The sequence below is a fragment of the Bos javanicus genome, chromosome 18 (assembly GCF_032452875.1).
Source record: "Bos javanicus breed banteng chromosome 18, ARS-OSU_banteng_1.0, whole genome shotgun sequence".
NCBI classification, from domain to species: domain Eukaryota; kingdom Metazoa; phylum Chordata; class Mammalia; order Artiodactyla; family Bovidae; genus Bos; species Bos javanicus.
In genome coordinates this window covers 54,150,197-54,170,354 of record NC_083885.1, presented here as the reverse complement: position 1 = coordinate 54,170,354, position 20,158 = coordinate 54,150,197, and the positions used below count along the sequence as shown (strand labels likewise).

At 53.8% G+C, this 20,158-nt stretch overlaps 1 protein-coding gene across 10 annotated transcripts in view; it reads left to right on the top strand.

Annotated features, from left to right (window-relative positions):
- The window catches only part of ZC3H4 (zinc finger CCCH-type containing 4), a 39,707-nt gene extending 30,380 nt beyond the window's left edge, over positions 1 to 9,327 (top strand). For 8 of the 10 annotated variants that reach the window (XM_061388767.1, XM_061388769.1, XM_061388772.1 and 5 more), the window contains 4 exons: positions 240 to 604; positions 731 to 1,074; positions 4,154 to 4,402; positions 5,494 to 9,327. In XM_061388767.1, coding sequence (XP_061244751.1) covers positions 240 to 604; positions 731 to 1,074; positions 4,154 to 4,402; positions 5,494 to 7,013 — 2,478 coding nt within the window. In that variant the 3' untranslated portion in view covers positions 7,014 to 9,327. The remainder of the gene's footprint in view (positions 1 to 239; positions 605 to 730; positions 1,075 to 4,153; positions 4,403 to 5,493) is intronic. The other 2 variants (XM_061388768.1, XM_061388777.1) reach the window with 2 other exon arrangements.
- The last annotated feature ends 10,831 nt before the right edge of the window (positions 9,328 to 20,158 follow it).

The window sequence follows — 20,158 nt, the reverse complement described above, 5'->3', positions numbered from 1 at the left end:
TGCGGCAGAATAAGAATGGCTGCCCTATCAGCCGGTCACCAGGAGTGGATGCGTAGGTGGTACGGGGGCGATGATTTCTGTTCCCGAGAGGTTTCGTGGTCGGTGGCCTTATGCTATAAGGGTCTCGGGGGGCAGAAGCACTTTGCTTGGAGAATTCAGGTCTCAGCCCTGGAGGGGTACATTACCACCTGCCCCTCCCCATCATGACTCGCAGACGCCTTTGTCCTTCTTGCTTGCAGATGCTGGCGGACGATGCGGAGGCGGGCGCCGAGGATGAGAAGGAGGTGGAGGAGCTGAAGAAGCAGGGCATCAACCCCCTGCCCAAGCCGCCCCCCGGCGTGGGCCTCCTGCCCACCCCGCCCCGCCCGCCCGGCCCCCCGGCCCCCACATCTCCGAATGGCCGGCCCATGCAGGGTGGCCCCCCGCCCCCACCCCCTCCCCCACCCCCGCCCCCCGGACCCCCTCAGATGCCCCTGCCAGCGCACGAGCCGCTGTCCCCACAGCAGCTGCAGCAGCAGCAGGACATGTACAATAAGAAGATCCCCTCCTTGTTTGAGATCGTGGTGCGGCCCACAGGGCAGCTGGCTGAGAAGCTGGGCGTAAGGTGAGTGCCCAGCTGGCCAGCATGTGGTATCTCTGGAGCCTTCAGAGCCTGGTCAGAGCCCTCCTCAGGCTGCAGCTCCCACCTTTCTCTGCAGCCTCTCTCACAGGCACCATTGTCTCCTTCCAGGTTCCCTGGACCCGGAGGACCTCCTGGGCCAATGGGCCCTGGGCCCAACATGGGACCCCCAGGGCCGATGGGGGGCCCGATGCATCCTGACATGCACCCCGACATGCACCCAGATATGCACCCTGACATGCACCCCGACATGCACCCAGATATGCCGATGGGCCCCGGCATGAACCCTGGCCCACCCATGGGCCCCGGCGGCCCTCCTATGATGCCCTACGGTCCCGGAGACTCCCCGCATTCTGGAATGATGCCCCCCATCCCACCAGCCCAGAACTTCTATGAAAACTTCTACCAGCAGCAGGAGGGCATGGAGATGGAGCCGGGACTCATTGGGGACGCAGGTATGCGGGGCTCAGGGTGGGGGCCGACTGGGGCCTGCACAGTGGAATGTAGTCAGGAATGTTGGGGTTTCCTTCCTTGGTCTGAGTCTTTGAAAACATAAATCCAACTCCATCTCTGTTCCATAAGTGGCTGAACCTTTTCAGTGATGTAGGATTCACCACCCTGTTGAGTCTGGGCGGGATGTTATCATCACTATAACTTAGTTTCTTGTAAGTTTGCTGGGTGTGTGTGGACTGGGAGTGTGGGAAGTTAGGGGGTGGATGCCAAATGGTGTAAACTTGATGGCTGAGGTGCCCTCCGCCAGTGGCCTGCTTCTGGTGGTTCTTGGCTTGGAGCTCCCTTTCGACTGTGCTCGTTCTGTTGCCACACTGACCATCTTCCTTCCTCTTTTCCTTCCTTTCTTGCTAAAATGAGAACATGTGTTGTTAACAACCTAAAGGTCCGGCTGTCAGGGTGCTTGGATGACAGTGCTGCTTGACAGGAGACGGTGTGTAGCCTCTAGGAGGATGGGAGGTGTCCAGGGGGCCAGGCGTGCTTCCAGGCCTGGGGTCAGAGCAGGCCTGGACGGCGTTTCAGTGGTGAGAAGCAGACAGGAAACTTGTCAATAAGCATGCCACTCATGTTGGCGTCGGTCATTGCTGGAAGTAAAGTGGGGCGACGGGTGACGGGTGGAGGCTGGCTGGGGGCGGCTGTCCTCTGGTGTGACACCGCCTGTCCGAGGTGTAAGTGAGAAGCAAATGGGAGAGGGATGTGAAGCGGGAGGAAGGCTTGGCTTGGGGGGAGCCGCAGCAGGTAGAGGTTCCAGCCAGTCACCTTGTTGGTGGACTCCCCAGGTGTTCGTGTGGCTTGGGACAGGAGGACAGGGGAAAGAAGCACACGAGACTCTGTGGGCCATGGTGAGGTGTGCTCGGTGGAAGGATGGGGATAGCAGAGGAGCACGGGGGCCATGGGTGCTCATAGCATGGAGGGGAGTCTGGGAAGCTTGCAGGCTGCCCTGGAGTCACCCTGGGCAGATGTGAGGCAAGGGGCACCCAGGGTGACTGGGAGTCAGCAGGGCTGGGTGTGGAAGCACCATGGGGCCAAGGGGCCAAGGCAGCAGGGTTGGGTGGGGATGCCTGTGGGGGGCAGAGTCTTTGGGCAGGTGCCCACGCTGTCCCTGGGGCTGGAGATGCTGCAGAGAGCCAGGTTGGGAGGAAGGAGGGCAGCACTTGCGCTTTGGCTGCCGAAAGCACGAGGTGCCCATTTAACACCACGTGGAGTCGACGACGGGCATCAGGGAGCTGACCAGGTGGGAGGTCGGGGTAGAGTTTACGCTGGCGTCTAGTATGTGGAGACATAAAAACAGGTGTGTGGGCAGGGCGCCAGGACAGTGACACGCTCTCACATGAGAAAAGCAGGTGACCCTGACCGAAAGGGTCTCCTCCGCCTTTAAACAATGGGTGTGAGATGCATGAAGGTCCAGGTGGGGAAGCAAAAAGTCTGTCCAGCTGGTGATGATATCTCTGGCGTAATTGACTCAAATGCCCATATTGTGAAATCTACCCTTTTTGTGCCGTTCAGTTGCCTTTAATAGTGTTCAGCGTTGTAAAACCATCAGCTGCAGGGGGGCTGGGTGGGACTGTTGTTTAAGGAGTGAGGCTGTGGCCCAGAGCAGCCTGGCACACTGAGTTCCCATGTTCTGAACTTCAGAGGCTGGAAGAAAGTGGCTTTTCACATTTTGCTTTATACGATTACATAGGAAGTATTTCGGAGAAGGCAATGGCAACCGACTCCAGTACTCTTGCCTGGAAACTCCCATGGGCAGAGGAGCCTGGTAGGCTGCAGTCCATGGGGTCGTGAAGAGTCGGACACGACTGAGCGACTTCACTTTCCTGCATTGGAGAAGGCAATGGCAACCCACTCCAGTGTTCTTTCCTGGAGAATCCCAGGGACGGGGGAGCCTGGTGGGCTGCCGTCTTTGGGGTTACACAGAGTCAGACTCGAATGAAGCGACTTAGCAGCAGCAGCAGCAGCAGGAAGTGTTTATCTTTCTAAAAAGATTTAAGCGTTTGACTCCTGGAACTTTAGCTTAAATTACGGACTCCCTTTCTTGGTAGAGCTGGCCGAATTTCAGCTGCTCAGTAGGGGCGCTGCACTCGGTAGGTGCAGTTCGGGGCTATTTCATCATTGCAGAATGGCCTGTGGGCAGTGCTCACTGGACTCTGTCTCCAACACACACACACACACACACACAGTCTCTAGGCGCTTCGTCACAGACCTCCACATGCTGTTCCCCTCATCCTTGGCTCTATCTTTAGCATTTGCGAAGGGAGGCGGCTAGTGCCGGACGCTGCCCACCCTTCAGGAGAGATGGCAAGCCCTTCCACCTGGTGCTTCCTAGATGCTGTGCTGGAGAAACACCCCCACCCATCCCGTTCCTTTAAACGTAGCAGCTGCCCAGAAACATTTGTGGAAGGAGAAGGAATCGCCCGGCAGCCTCTGGGTGGACTTGTAGCCATAGCAACGTTTTGGTGCATTTTCTTCTTTTCTTTATGGGTCTTTGTTTACTGTGATTGAACTCATATTATGAGCTTACTGTGAGATTGAGTGTTTTTCTTTATTTATTTATTTAAAGAGACTATAAGATTAATGCTCATCAAAAGTATTTAAAACAGATGGGAAATGAGTGGAGTAAAAAAGTGAACGATGCCTCAACCCCCTCCCCCAATCTCATTCCCCCCGCTCTCATTCCCAGAGGGCCTGTTCTCCGTCTGTCTTTTCAAAGCCTTTTCTTTGCGTTTTATAAGCATTCGTACGCCGTTCCGTCCTGTTCTCACCTCATGAGCATTTGCCCATGTCACTAAACCTCACCGTGAATCCCATTCTCAGTGGCTGCGTCCTAGTTGGGACCTCCCCCTCCCCCTTTGGCTGCTCCGTCCCCTACTGCTAGGGCCCCTCCCGGGAAGGGTAGGAGGGCGTGGGCTGTGCATTCTCACCCATCGCCATCAGGGGTGGTTTTCCAGCTGAGGGCACGGGTGGGTCGGAGTTGGTGCCGCACGGCCCTTCCCGACGTGAACGCTCGGTTCTTCCCTGCCACAGAGGACTACGGGCACTACGAAGAGCTGCCGGGGGAGCCTGGGGAGCACCTCTTCCCCGAGCACCCTCTGGAGCCAGACAGCTTCTCTGAGGGAGGGCCCCCAGGCCGGCCGAAGCCGGGCGCCGGTGTCCCCGACTTCCTGCCCTCGGCCCAGAGGGCCCTGTACCTGAGGATCCAGCAGAAGCAGCAGGAGGAGGAGAGAGCGAGGAGGCTGGCTGAGAGCAGCAAGCAGGACCGGGAGAATGAGGAAGGCACGTGTCCTCCCCCGGGGCAGGGCTCTCCCCGATGGGCGCGGGCCGTGGCCACCCTGTGGGGAGTGGTGGGGCGTGCCTAGGTCTGGGGTCTGTGTCGGACAGGAGCCTGTGGCCGGGAGGACCCCTGCGGACAAGGGCGAGACCCTGGTCCCGTGGAGGAGGGCAGTGGGCTGGTCCCTGGAGGAGACCGCACCCTCGCGGAGGAGGCTGGAGGGAGACACTCAGCCCCTGCTCCCCAGACTGTGTCCTTGGGAAGCCCAGAGATGAAAGCCAGTCACTGACCAAACCAGTAACAGTCCCCACCTCAGCTGCCGAGTCTTGTGGGGCTGAGTGGTGCCCTGGTGGCATCCGCCCTGGGGGGAATGGGGCAGACAGAAAAGGCATCTGGAGCGTGCAGCCAGGAGCCGGGGAGCAAGTGGGGCAGTGAGAACGGGACAGTCCCCTCCCCGGGGTCTCCGACTGCACCTGCTGAGGAGGCTGGACACGGGCCAGCTTCTGCGTCTGCTCACCTGGCCCCGCCTCTTAACAGCTGGTGACTGCCTGCCCTGGGGTGCGGGAGCACTGTGAGGGGTCTGGGAGCCCAAGCTCACTGAGAGCCCAGGCAGCGGCTGCTGCTCACGGGCACCCAGAGCAGGGTCTGCCGTGGCAGGGTCTGAGTCTGCCCAGGTGAGAAGGCAGCGCCGGAGCCTGGGGCTCAGGAGTCTGAGCTCAGGCCTGGCTTTGTCCCCGATCTCGGGGTGCTGTGTCGGTGCCTCTGTTTTCTCATCTGTCAAATGGGCGTGGTGACAACGCTGTATCCTGGGTGGTTGTGGCAAATAAGGCAAAGTCCTTAGCTCGGTGCCGATACACAGGGAAGGGTCCGTCCACAATAGGCAGAGACCTGCCAGGCTCCGTGCTTGGCCTGAGCTCCCTGGCTCTTTGTGCCATTCTGTGGTGGTGGGGAGGGTGAGCAGCAGGTGTTTTAAGCGAGAGAAATAGAGGTTCTGAGAGATAAGAGGTGGGGAGCAGGCTACTGTGGGATCCAAGAGGGCTGGTGGCGAGTATGGTGACCACTCACCATCTCCCTGCGCCTGTCTGCTCGCTCGCAGGTGACACTGGAAACTGGTACTCAAGCGATGAGGATGAAGGTGGGAGCAGTGTCACCTCCATCCTGAAGACGCTGAGGCAGCAGACGTCCAGCCGGCCCCAGGCTTCTGTTGGAGAGCTGAGCGGCAGTGGGCTGGGGGATCCCCGCCTCCAGAAGGGACACCCCACAGGAGGCCGACTGGCCGACCCCCGCCTCAGCCGGGACCCCAGGCTTTCTCGCCATGCCGAGGCTTCCAGTGGGTCAGGCCCAGGTGACACCGGACCCTCTGACCCGCGACTGGCTCGCTCCCTACCCAGCTCCAAGCCCGACGGTGGCTTGCATTCCAGCCCTGCCGGTCCCGGGGGCTCCAAGGGGTCTGGGCCACCCCCGGCGGAAGAAGAGGAAGGGGAGCGAGCCCTGCGGGAGAAGGCCGTCAACATTCCCCTGGAGCCGCTCCCTGGGCACCCTCTGCGGGACCCACGGTCACAGCTGCAGCAATTCAGCCACATCAAGAAGGACGTGACCCTGAGCCGGCCCAGCTTCGCCCGCACTGTGCTCTGGAGCCCTGAGGACCTGATCCCGCTGCCCCTGCCCAAGCAGGAGGCGGCGCCCCCCGTGCCCGCCGCCCTGCAGTCCCTGCCGGCGCTGGATCCCAGGCTACACCGCGCCGCCGCCTCGGGGCCCCCCAACTCCCGGCAGCGCGCGGGCAACTCTGCAGATGCTGGTGCGGCCGGCTCCAGCCTGCCTGACTTTGAGCTCCTCTCGCGCATTCTCAAGACTGTCAACGTCACCGGCCCCTTGGCCACCCCTGGCTCCGGCGACAAGCCCAGTGACCCCCGAGTGCGGAAGACGCCTACCGACCCCCGGCTGCAGAAACCCACAGACTCCGCCACTGCCTCCTCCCGGGCAGCCAAACCTGGCCCCGCCGAGGTGCCCTCTCCAGCTGCCAGCCCCAGCGGGGAGTCGTCCCCGCCAGCCACCGCCCCCTACGACCCCCGTGTGCTGGCAGCCGGCGGCCTGGGCCAGGGCGGCGGGGGCGGCCAGAGCAGCGTGCTGAGCGGCATCAGCCTCTACGACCCCAGGACTCCCAACGCGGGGGGCAAAGCCGCGGAGCCGGCCGCCGACACGGGCGCCCAACCCAAGGGCCCTGAGGGCAACGGCAGGAGCTCTGCTGCCGCCAAGGCCAAGGAGCCCCCGTTTGTCCGCAAGTCCGCCCTGGAACAGCCCGAGTCCGGGAAGCCCGGGGCCGACGGGGCCACGGCCACGGACAGATACAACAGTTACAACCGGCCCCGGCCCAAGGCCGCCGCGGCCCCCGCTGCCGCTGTGGGTGCCCCATCAGCAGAGGGCAGCCTGCCCCAGCCCGGCGTGCACAACCTGCCCGTGCCCACCCTCTTCGGGACCGTGAAACCGGCACCCAAGACGGGCTCCGGAAGCCCATTTGCTGGCAACAGCCCAGCCCAAGAGGGTGAGCAGGACGCTGGGTCCCTGAAAGATGTGTTTAAAGGCTTCGACCCCACCGCCTCCCCTTTCTGCCAGTAGTGTTAAGCCGGAGTCCAGCGCTCCCCACACCCCACCCTTCCCAGGGCAATATTTAAGGGCAGTGACCAGAGTTGGGGCTTGGGGGGAGGGGGGAGGGGGTTTGGGTGTTCTTTCTTTTCTTTCTTCCTATTCTGTTTTCTTTTTTCCTCTCTCTATCTTGTTTTTTTTTTAAGTAGTATCTTCTTTAAAACATATGAATTGTATATAACCATCTTTAACTTCTGGTCAGTGCTGCGGGGCTGCTAGGTGCCCGCCAGCAGAACCTCCACGTGCGTGTGAGCAGTCGTGAGTCCCCTGGGCCTCAGCCCAGCTGGCACTCCGCCTGGCCTGGCCGGGCCCAATTTTCAGGGACTCCCTTAAAGGCTGGGGCTCCAGTCTGGCGGCTGGGGGTCTGGTGGGTTTTCTGGGCAAAGCTGGGCCCCTCCTCCTGCTGCCACCCCCCCCCCCCCCAACCCCACCCCCAGGACGAAGGGAGCAGCAGGCGTCAAGAAGGCACGAAGTGTTGCATGAACAAGAAGAGCTGGAGCCGAGATGGCGGGCAGGCCCCGCGGGGAAGCAGGTCTAGGCATTTCTGCGTCTCCTCTGCAGCGTGCAGGCCATGATGACCCGCTTCAGGGGCCAGTGGAAGCGAGGAAGTATCAAGAAAGAAGAGCCTTTGGAAGCTGCCTGGGCCAGGAGAAACAAAGTCCTTTCCCACTGCTGTCTCGTCTGGATTCACCTGCAGGGCCCCCCTGCCCCCGCCCCCCTCTGTCCAGAGTTCACCCGTGAACCCACGCCCGCCAGCCTGCGGCAGAAGACTCCGGGGTGAGAGATGGACCTGGAGTCGCCAGGGCTGGTGCGGGGCGGCGGCCCCGCAGACCGTGTGCTCTCCGTCAGTATTAGCCCCTGTCTTGTGGACATTCCTTTCTCCCCGCATGCCAGGCTCTGTCCTGGGCCCTGGAAGGCAGAGCCACGTGCCCAGTGTGCCGGCCCCAGCCCCTCTGGGGACAGCTCAAGGATCCGTGCGTGGCCGTGCCACCATGCTCCCGACGGAGGGAGCCGGGGTGGTGGTCGGCAAAGCATCGCCCTCTCTCCATACCCCCTCATAGTGTACCTTCAGGGCCCGTGGTTTTGGTGTGTTTGGTTTTCTTTCAAGCCAAAGGGGGCATGGGTTCAGAGGCATGTGCAGTGTTGGCTTTATGGCCACGTCCAGGAAGTGGGCCTGAGGACACGGTGGGAAGCTGGCCAGGGCCAGGAGGGTGACTGGTCCCCTGCTGTGAGCGGGGCAAGGACCCCACAGCCCACGACCTGCTCTTCTCATCCATCGGGCTGAGCCGGGAAGGGAGCCGAAAGGGCTGCCCTGGGCTCCCCACCGCCCCCAGGACCCTGGCTGAGCTCCTGTCCTGTCCACAGAGCCCAGAAGAGGCCCACACCGTGACCTCAGGAGCTGGACACGGCCTGTGTTCCCACACATGCCCACTCTCTCCTGCCTCGCTCCTCATCCTGCCATCTCGGCCACCTCGCTTAAGGGCGCTGACTTCCTGCTAATAATGAGGAAGCCTGGTGTCCCAGCCAGCCAGAGGGTTGCCCCTCCCACCTCCCTGGGGTGGGAGGTTAAAGAAGGTCCCACACCCCCTCCCCAGAAAAGGAACAGTCATAGAGTCTGGTGCCAGAAGCAAGGGCTAGGGAGGCACCCCCACAGGGTCAGAGCACCATGATCAGGGGGATTTGGTTTGTCTTTGTGTCTTTTTCTGTTTTTTTTTTTTTTAACAATCATTAATGAGATTTTTCTTCAGCCACCAGTGTTGGCTTCGAAGCAGAGGGCTGCAGCCCCTGGTGTTTGTAATATAAGAAAGAATACGCAGTGTGGCTGTGGTTGGGTGTTGGGTTGTTTGGTTTTTTTTTCCCCTCCTTTGAGAATTTTCTTTTGTAGAAGCAAAATGAAATACTTTTTTAAAACTGAAATCTGTGGATGAAATAGAAGCTGGAACCCTCCTCTTGGAACATTCAGCCTAAGAACCTCATGGGACTATGAATTCACCCAAAATTTTCATTTGCCATCAGGCCGAGCTTTTAAAGAAAAAAAATAAATTGTTCTCTAACCAGGATTGTAACAAAAGTGTAAATACTATTTCAGAGTTGAAAGTTGACGGTGCAAATATGTATATAACGTACTGTATTTTTACAATGATCGTCGCATGACTCTATTCCGCCCCCTTTTTGTACTCCATATCTGTCTTCCAGAAACACCACCTGTCCTTTCTCCTGTGGTCTCTTAATCCAATAATTGTATTACTGCCATTAAAGGATGCAGTTATTTTAAAAAAAAAAACAACTAATCTACGGATCTTGTTTCTCTGTGCTGCCCCCAGCACCCTTTGCCCCAGAGATGACAAGGGGGTGGGGGGCGCAGCCTTGCAACCAGGGTCTGTCCTCAGTGGCCAGTCAGTCCCTGGGTGGCGGTCGCAGTGACGCTGTGGGGATGGCACCTCCAGACCGCCTCCGCTTCCCCCGGCTCCAGCTCTGGACACCGGCGACCCACGCGGATCACAGAAGAGGCCAGGGCTGACCTCAGGACCATGGGGCTGGCTTAAACAGGGGTCCTGACTGCTGTAGATTGAACATTTGTGTCGCCTCAAAATTCCCCTGTGGAAATCTGTTTGCCCAAGACAATGGGGTTTGGAGGTGGGGCCTTTGGGAGGTCAGGAGGATGAAGCCTTTGTGAAAGTTATTAGTGCCATTTAAAAAAAAACCCACAGAGTATCCTCACCCCTTCCATTGTGTGAAGGTGTGGCGTGAAGACAGCCATCCAGCAAGAGGGTGTTCGCCCAACACTGAGTCTGCTGCCGCTTGACCTTGGACTTCCAGCCTGCACAGCTGTGGGTTTTAGTGGACCCAGAGATTCCCCTCTTGCTAACCTGGGGTCATGCTCTGCGAGGGAGAGACGGGAGCAGGTCTTGGCCTGGAGGGTAGCCACGTCTTCTCGGGACTTAATTTGGTTTCTGTGTTTTGATGGGCCTCTCTCAGTTTTCCATGACTGCCATATAAATTATACAAGCCAAGTGGTTTAAATCAGAAACAGTGAAATAAAAAAAACAAAAAACAGGAACTTGATACCTTACAGTGCTGGGAGTCAGAAGTGTGACATAAGTCTCACTCAGCTAAAATCAAACTGTTGCGGGGCTTCCTGGAGGCTCAGTGGTAAAGACTCTGCTTGTCAACCCGGGAGATACCGGTTCCATCCCCAATCCAGGAAAATCCCACATGCCAAAGAGCAGCTCAGCCCATGCACCACAAATTATGAAGACTGTGCTCTAGAGCCCAGGAGTTGCAACTACTGAAGTCCAAGTGCCCTAGAGCCCCAGAACGTGTGCTGCACCACGAGAAAGGCCACTGCAATGAGAAGCCATGCACCGAAGCTAGAGAGGAGGCCCTGCTTGCTGCAACTAGAGAAGAGCCTATGCAGCAATGAAGAACCAGCACAGCCAAAAATAAATAAATCTGGGGTCCAATATTTGGAGTGTTTCTAATTCATCCACGTTGAGTATGGCCGATTTCACCTGTAACTCAGGACTCCCCCTCAGCTACCTTCGACAGGCAGGAACCCATCATCCCAGGTAAGAGGGTTGGTAGGGCGGGTCCAGGCTTGGTAAAGTCCAGGTGAACTCTGAATTCACCCAGGTTCAGCCCCTCTTCCACACTGCTGGTCTGGGACAGCAGCACCCCTTGTGATGGCAAGACAGCTAGAGGGGCTTCCAGCCTTTACCTCCTCATGCAGCCAAGCAAAGCAGCAGAAAAGAACCTTCCCGTGTATCTATGAGCCAGGTTCACAATTGAGAAAGGAGTATGACAAAGCTGTATACTGATTGTCACCTCGCTTATTTAAGTTACATGCAGAGCACATCATGCGAAATGCAGGGCAGGGTGAATCACAAGCTGGACTCAGGATTTCCAGGAGATGTATCTACAACCTCAGAAGGCAGATTTTACCACTCTCATGGCAGACAGCAAAGGAACTAAAGAGCCTCCTGATGAGGGTGAAAGAGGAGAAGTGAAAAAGCTGGCTTAAAACTCAACTAAAAGCAAAGATGATGGCATCCAGTCCCATCACTTCATGACTAATAGATGGGGAAAAAGTGGAAACAGTGACAGATGTTATTTTCTTGGGCTCCAAAATCACTACAGATGGTGACTGCAGCCATGAAATTAAAAGACACTCCTTGGGAGGAAAGCTATGACCAACCTAGACAGTGTATTAAAAAGCAGAGACATCACTTTGCTGACAAAGGTCCATCTAGTCAAACCTATGGTTTTTCCAGTAGTCGTGTGTGGCTGTGAGAGTTGGACTCTAAAGAAGGCTGTGCACTGAAGAATTGATGCTTTCAAATTGTGATGCTAAAGGAGACTCTTGAGTGTCCCTTGGACTGCATGGTAATCAAACCAGTCAATCCTAAAGGAAATCAACCCGGAGTATTCAATGGAAGGACCGATGCTGAAGCTGAAGTTACAATATTTTGGCCACCTAATTCGAAGAGTTGACTCATTGGAAAAGACCCTGATGCTGGGAAGGGTTGAGGGCAGGAGGCGAGGGGGGCGACAGAGGATGAGATAGTTGGATGGCATCATCGAACCACTGGACATGACTTTGAGCAAACTCCAGGAGACAGTGAAGGAGCGGGAAGTGTGATGTGCTGCAGTCCATGGGGTCGCAAAGAGTTGGACAGGACTTACCGAGTGAGCAACAAGGGGCAAGGAACTGCTTCCCAGAAGCCCCTCAGGCTTCCTCTCAATCACTTTGGCAGGCTCAGATTGTGTGCTCCTCCCTACCTTGGTCCACAGCAAGAGGGCAACAGAGGTCTCACGTCTGGTTCTTATACATCAAAGATCCAGCATCCTTGGCCAAGCACGTGGCTACTTGGAAGGTGAACGTGCTCATGGGGCTCATGCAGGGGGAAGACGGTGCAGGAGTTGGAAGCCGCAGTGGTGATACAGGCATCATTCAAGTCTTTAGGGCATGGACCTTCTCCAGACCAGATCCTGTCGTCGGCACCAGGCTCTAACAGGGATGACCCGTTGGCTGGAGTGAAGTCTGCAAAGAGAAGGCAGATGGCACCTGGGGCTTGGAAGGTTGGCAGGCCCTGGAGAGCCTTGAAGGCTGTGTTCCAGATACGGGCAGAGAAGAGCTTGTATTCAAGTTTCTGTTTAGTTGCCCCATCGTGTCCAACTTTTTGCAACCCCATGGACTGCAGCCCACCAGGCTCCTCTGCCCATGGGACTTCCCAAGCAAGAATACTGGAGTGGGTAGCTGTTCCCTTCTCCAGGAGATCTTTCCAACCCAGAGATCGAACCCAGGTCCCCTGCATTGCAGGCAGATTCTTCACTGCTGAGCCACCCAGGCCTCCCAGGTGACTCCCAGGTCTCAGTGGCTCATCCACGGGTCAGCAGGGGGCTCTGCTCGTCACAGTCACCCAGGGACCCACATTGGCTGAAGCACCACCCTTGGGAAAACTTGGCAATCGTGGGGGAAGTGGAGAAGAACCCACCAGCTCTTAAGTGCTTCTTCCCCACAGTCAAGGACTTCAGTTCTGCTGTTTCCTTAGCTAAGCAAGTCCGGAAGCCAGCCTCACTTCAAGGGCATCAGTCAGTTCAGTTCAGTTGCTCTGTCATGTCCGACTCTTTGCGATCCCATGGACTGCAGCACACCAGGCTTCCCTGTACATCACCAACTCCCGGAGCTTGCTGCAACTCATATCCATCCTGTTGGTGAGGCCATCTAACCATCTCATCCTCTGCCTTCCCCTTCTCCTCCTGTTTTCAATCTTTCCCAGCATCAGGGTCTTTTCCAATGAGTCAGTTCTTCGCATCAAGTGGCCAAAGTATTGGAGTTTCAGCTTCAGCATCAGTCCTTCCAATGAATATTCAGGACTGATTTCCTTTAGGATTGACTGGTTTGATCCCCTTGCTGTCCAAGGGACACTCAGGAGTCTTCTCCAACACCACAGTTCAAAAGCATCAGTTCTTTGGTGTTCAGCTTTCTTTATGGTCCAACTCTCACATCCATACATGACTACTGAAAAAACCATAGCTTTGACTAGACAGACCTTTGTCAGCAAAGTAATGTCTCTGCTTTTTAATATGCTGTCTAGGTTGGTCATAGCTTTTCTGCCAAGGAGCAAGCGTCTTTTAATTCCATGGCTGCAGTCACCATCTGCAGTGATTTTTGGAGCCCAAGAAAATAAAGTCTGACACTGTTCCCAGTTTCCCCATCTATTTGCCATGAAGTGATGGGGCCATAATCTTAGTTTTCTGAATGTTGAGTTTTAAGCCCGCTTTTTCAAGGGCATCAGGAGGTGCATTTCCACTGTGTGTCCAGTAGGCGGCGAGTTGGAAATCCTTGGAGACCCAGCTGTCAGCCCCAGCCCTCCAGCCCCAGTGCTCCCGGGCGTCCCTCATTGTTTGCAGGTGCCGTGCCACGGGCTACATCGCCAACTGCTGAGGTGTGGTGGCCTGGATCCCTCGCTGCAGGGAGCGTCGTTATCTTAAAATGTGAGTTGCTGCGTCTGGAAATAGGCCGCCGGTTTGCGTGGAGGCCACGCCTCTACTGCCTGCTCCAGCCAATGAGTGAGCTGACAGGGGCGGAGGGTGGGACCCAGGGAATGAGGGTTGGTTGGGCGGAGAGAGGGAGAAAACTGGCATCTCCTCTAAAGACCATAATCCTATTGGATCAGGGCCCCACTTTATGGCTTTATTGAACCTTAATTACTTAAAAGTTAGGGCTTCAGCATATCAATTTTTGGAAGACAATTCAGTTCATAGTACCCATTGTATCCCTTCTAGCATATCTCCAGTAGCTCAGTGAAAGGCAAAAACTTTCTCATTATTTCTTCTGGTGGTTACTCTGTTCCTCTCAAGATACGTCAACTTTAGGTACTTCTTGTCAACTTCCTGCTCCCTTCCCTCCCCCTTACTTTCAGGCTGCTCTTCGAATTTCAAATACCATGACATCTCATTAGCCGAGTCTTATTCTGTCAACCAGCACTGCCCCCTAGAATGTTCCACAGTGATGAAAATGCTCTCTCTCCATGTCGTCCAAAATGGCAGCCACTGGGCACATGTGGCCACTGAGCACTGGAACTGTGGCCAGTGAAACTGGGGCACTAAATTTTCTTTTTTGGTTAATATAAGTTAAGTTTGGGGCTTCCCTGGTGGCTCAGTGGTAAAGAATCCACCTGCAATGCAGGAGACTCCAGTATTCTTGCCTGGAGAATTCCATGGACAGAGGAGCCTGGCAGGCTGCAGTCTGTGGGGTCACAAAAAGTCAGACACGACTGAGTGACTAACACACACACACACACACACATTCCACGCTAAACCCTCACTTTACATGGAAAGAAAACCAGACAGGAAACTAACTCACCTAGGGCCACCATCAGTCTTAGAACAGACAGCCAAAATCATTTCAAGGCCTCACATTCACCTGTACTAAAACAATAACCTCTAACACACACACACACACACACACACACACACAGCACGTGAGTCAGTGTTGGCTCTGTGCTGGGTGGCTTTGCATGCATTGAAAAATTTTCACAGCTCCATGAAGTCGGTCTTATTATGTTCTCATTTCACAGATAAGGAAACTGAGACCCAGGAAGACTAAGCAACTTGTCCTAGATGGATAGCTGCTGCTGCTACTGCTAAGTCACTTCAGTCATGTCCGACTCTGTGCAACCCCATAGACAGCAGCCCCGTCCCTGGGATTCTCCAGGCAAGAACACTGGAGTGGGTTGTCATTTCCTTCTCCAATGCATGAAAGTGAAAAGTGAAAGTGAAGTCACTCAGTCTTGTCCGACTCAGCGACCCCATGGACTGCAGCCTACCAGGCTCCTCCATCCATGGGATTTTCCAGGCAAGAGTACTGGAGTGGGAGATCGATAGCTACTGAGTGGCAAAGTCAGGCTCCAAATACAGACAGTCTGGCTTCAGAGTCATCTTGGGGAGAGAGCAGCTCCAAGGAAGAGATGCCAGGGTCATCAGAGAAATCCAGAGCAATGTTCTTCCTTTCCTCTTCATCAGTATCTGATCAGGAAAACTGAAACCACTCCAGGCATTTAAGCTAGAGGAAATATAGTTAGGGAATTGGACACCAAGAGGCTGGAAAGGCTGGAGGGTAAAAGAGGCATAATCGGGTTACCACTGATTAGTAGCTGCAGGAAGCTGCTAGAATTCCTAGAGTCGGCTTGACAAGAAAATGATGGGGTAGGGAGTTCCCTGGCGGTCAAGTGGTTGGGACTCCATGCTCTCACTGCAGAGGGCCTGGGTTCAATCCCTGATCAAGGAACTAAGATCCTGTACTGTGGTGTCACCTAGAGACTGCGACTGCTCTGTTGCCGAAGTAGGAACCAGGCTGGACCCCTGAACTCTCAGCTTGGCAGCTCTCTTTCAGGGCACTGCCAAAAGCAAGGGGGGAAAAGACTTCTTTGTGTGTGTGTGTGTGTGTGTGTGCCAAGTCACTTCAGTCACGTCCGTCTCCGTGTGACCCCACGGACTATAGCCCACCAGTCTCCTCTGTCCATAGAATTCTCCAGGCAAGAATACTGGAATGGATTGTCCCATTACCTCCTCCAGTTTTTATTTTTTACTGCCTTCCAACTGCCAGAAACCAATAGGAAATCAGCTGGCAAAGAGACAGAGAAATCGTTTGCAGGCTTCTAGCCCCAGATGCAGAGAGGAAGGCATAGGAGCGAGCGTGGGTCTAAGATACACCGACTGTCTTCCTCATGTCCTGGGGCTGTCTTTGCGGGGTGCTGTGAAGACTTCTGCTGTGTGGGCTGCCACTCTTGCAGGGGACCCAGCCCTCACTTTGTTGTGTCCTCAGAGTCGCAACCAACTATTGAGGAGGCTCAGCAGTGAAGAGGAGATGGGACAAGCTGGTAGAGGAGACGGGGAGATGACTCCTTACGCCTAAGCCCTGCTTAACCCTCCCTTTCTTCCCGGCATGTCCCAGGAATTATCAGAGTGGGCTCTGTGTCTTCCCTGGAAGGAACTCTACTTCACTCTTCCTGACACAGCTCACTTTATCCAGTCTTCTGTCTGTGTTTCTCATACACCTCATGGAGACCTGATGTGTCTTCATGAAGGGCCTTAAGACAAATAGCCAGTGCTCCATGCCAGTGGGCATCTAAGTGCCAAAAGCACAGACCATATCTTGTGGGAGGTGAGCCCCAAAGGAAAGCCTGGAGAGGGAGTGAGTGGATGCATGGGTGTCCCGGAAGGACACAGCTCTCTGATCTCCCGGCAGGTGTACAGGACATAGGATTGCCTTGTACGGTCATGCAGGTTTCTCACTGAACAAGGACATCACAAGTAAAGGGGGCTCACTTACATGGAAATCATAGGTTTGTAAACTAATGACCATTTTCTAGCAAGTGGCAGAAAAGGTCTCTTGTTCTAACCAAATTAATGTAGCAGGCAATTTATCAGGTGAGTGGAGATTCCCCCAGTGGCTCAGTGGTAAAGAATCCCCCGTCCAATGCAAGAGACACAGGTGACTTGAGTTCAATCCCTGAGTTGGGAATATCCCTGGAGAAGGAAATGGCAACCCACTCCAGTATTCTCGCCTGGAGAATCCCATGGACAGAGGACCCTGGTGGGCTACAGTCCAAGGGGTTGCAAGGAGTCAGACATGACCGATCAACTGAGCGTGAGCATGGACACAGTAAAGGAGAGTCTTGATCCTTGGTAGGTTGGAGGCCAAGGAAGTGGGAGGGAAAGGAAGGGACTGTGTGAGGGAACCCCCAAGAATCCCAGAGGAAGACACCAAGGTGGAGGGAGGGGCAGTTTGCTGGCATAGACATGAGGTCAGAAAGGGGAGTTGCTTTCAGCAGAAAGATGGATGTACAACTCAGCGGGGTCTGAGAGGCAGGGAGAACAGAGGTCCCATCCAGAGCCTTCAAACCCCTCCATCTCGTCTCCTCACATCCCTTACTCCAACAGCTGCTTCTCCAGAAGTGGACGGAAGGTCAGTGTCCACCCAGGGGCATCCAGGTTCGGAGAGGCATAGGACACTGAAGCTGTAGGGAACAGAAGAGCTCTGGGGACACTGGGAAGGGCCCCAGCTGCTCCTGTGGCTTGGCCTGCCCTGACAGTTCTGCTTTCAGAATGACGTTTCTTGGGAAACAGGTGAAGGTCCTCAACAGGCACAAACTTCCAGTTAGAAGATGAATGCATTCTGGGGACCTAATGCGTGGTGAGTCTGGGTAACAGCACTGTATCGTACACCTGAAGATTGCTAGGACGGTAGATTTTTTCTTTTAATATCTACTTATTTGGCTGCACCAGGTCTTAGTTGTGGCAGGCAGCATCTTTGATTTTTGTTGTGGCACACGGGATCTTTAGTTTCGGCATGTGGGATCTAGTTCCCTGACCAGAGATTGAACCTCAGGCCCTTCTGCGTTGGGAGTGAGGAATCTTAGCCACTGGACCACCAGGGGAGTCCCAAGACAGTAGATCTTAAATGGTCTCACCACACGTTAAAAAAAAACAGTGGTACCCATGTGAAGTGAAGGAGGTGTTCAGTTCAGTTCAGTTCAGTTGAGTCGCTCAGTCGTGTCCGACTCTTTGTGACCCCATGAATCGCAGCACGCCAGGCCTCCCTTTCCATCACCAACTCCCGGAGTTCACTCAGACTCACGTCCATCGAGTTGGTGATGCCATCGAGCCATCTCATCCTCTGTCGTCCCCTTCTCCTCCTGCCCTCAATCCCTCCCAGCATCAGAGTCTTTTCCAGTGAGGCAACTCTAGCTAACCTTATAATGAGGTACTCACTTCTCAATATATATTGCATATCGAATCATCACTTTGTGCATCTTAAACACAAACGTATACACTAATTATATCTCAATAAAGCTGGGGAAAAGAAACCAAATGGCACTTCTGCCCTTCCACTCAGCCACCCCAGCTTACAAAAGCAATCTTCATGGTAAAATCTTTTGAAAAATCCCCCAAAAATGGGAAGAAGGAAATAAGTATTATCCAAAATCTCATAGGGGCTTTCCTGGCAGTCCAGTGTCTAAGATGCTGCACTTCCACTGCAGAGGGCATGGGGTTTGATCTCTGGTTAGGGAGCTAAGATCCTCCATGGCCAAAAGATAGGGGGGAAAAAAAAAAGATTACCCAGAATCTCATAAACCAAGTTATTCGGATTGTCACAGGGAGACCTGATCCTTCATGTAGAAAACCCTCACAACCCACCACCTCCTCTTCTCTGGGTTCATCTCTTCACTTTCTGGAATACATCCTTGAAGTTATTTTTACAAGGAAGAGAATACCTAGGTGTGGGAGGATATAATGTGGAGAGGTGCATTTAGTCAAGAAAAATACTATATACAAGCAGTAACCAATCAGGAAATTAACAGAAAAATCAGATAAGCTTCCCAAGAGCAATTAAAAAACCAGGAAGTAGCCAAATGAAGAATGCCAGAGAACTTTATGGAGATGTCAAATAAAAACAAATCTGGACTGAGAGAACTTTATTCAAAAAGCCCACTTGCAGTAAGGAGAATGCTCTGAGCTCAGAAATATGCAAGCTTCTCAGAATCGAACAGAAAAAGTCTTTACTTGTCTAGAGTAAGAGGGGTTCCCCATAAAGGGGAAGTTGATGAGTTGAGGAAAAGTAACCACCGTGGTTGGCAAAACACTCAGGAAGTGTGTCTTCTATGGGTCAGCGGTTCTCAGGAGAAGCTGACAAGGGGGCCAGTCCCACTTTTCAGTCCTCAGGAGGCGAGGGAAACTACATTTGAGGGTGAGTGGGAATGCAAAAGTAGGAAGTCAAGAAACACCTGGAGTAACAGGCAAATTTGGCCTTAGAATACGGATTGAAGCAGGGCAAAGACTAATAGAGTTTTGCCAAGAAAATGCACTGGTCATAACAAACACCCTCTTCCAACAACACAAGAGAAGACTCTATACATGGACATCACCAGATGGTCAACACTGAAATCAGATTGATTATATTCTTTGCAGCCAAAGATGGAGAAGCTCTATACAGTCAGCAAAAACAAGACCAGGAGCTGACTGTGGCTCAGACCATGAACTCCTTACTGCCAAATTCAGACTTAAATTGAAGAAAGTAGGGAAAACCACTAGACCATTCAGGTATGACCTAAATCAAATCCCTTATGATTATACAGTGGAAGTGAGAAATAGATTTAAGGGCCTAGATCTGATAGATAGAGTGCCTGATGAACTATGGAATGAGGTTCGTGACATTGTACAGGAGACAGGGATCAAGACCATTCCCATAGAAAAGAAATGCAAAAAAGCAAAATAGCTGTCTGGGAAGGCCTTACAAATAGCTGTGAAAAGAAGAGAAGCGAAAAGCAAAGGAGAAAAGGAAAGATATAAACATCTGAATGCAGAGTTCCAAAGAATAGCAAGAAGAGATAAGAAAGCCTTCTTCAGCGATCAGTGCAAAGAAATAGAGGAAAACAACAGAATGGGAAAGACTAGGGATCTCTTCAAGAAAATCAGAGATACCAAAGGAACATTTCATGCAAAGATGAGCTCAATAAAGGACAGAAATGGTATGGACCTAACAGAAGCAGAAGATATTAAGAAGAGATGGCAAGAATACACAGAAGAACTGTACAAAAAAGATCTTCACGACCCAGATAATCACGATGGTGTGATCACTGACCCAGAGCCAGACATTCTGGAATGTGAAGTCAAGTGGGCCTTAGAAAGCATCACTACGAACAAAGCTAGTGGAGGTGATGGAATTCCAGTTGAGCTATTCCAAATCCTGAAAGATGATGCTGTGAAAGTGCTGCACTCAATATGCCAGCAAATTTGGAAAACTCAGCAGTGGCCACAGGACTGAAAAAGGTCAGTTTTCATTCCAATCCCAAAGAAAGGCAATGCCAAAGAATGCTCAAACTACCGCACAATTGCACTCATCTCACACGCTAGTAAAGTGATGCTCAAAATTCTCCAAGCAAGGCTTCAGCAATATGTGAACTGTGAACTTCCTGATATTCAAGCTGGTTTTAGAAAAGGCAGAGGAACCAGAGATCAAATTGCCAACATCCGCTGGATCATGGAAAAAGCAAGAGAGTTCCAGAAAAGCATCTATTTCTGCTTTATTGACTATGCCAAAGCCTTTGACT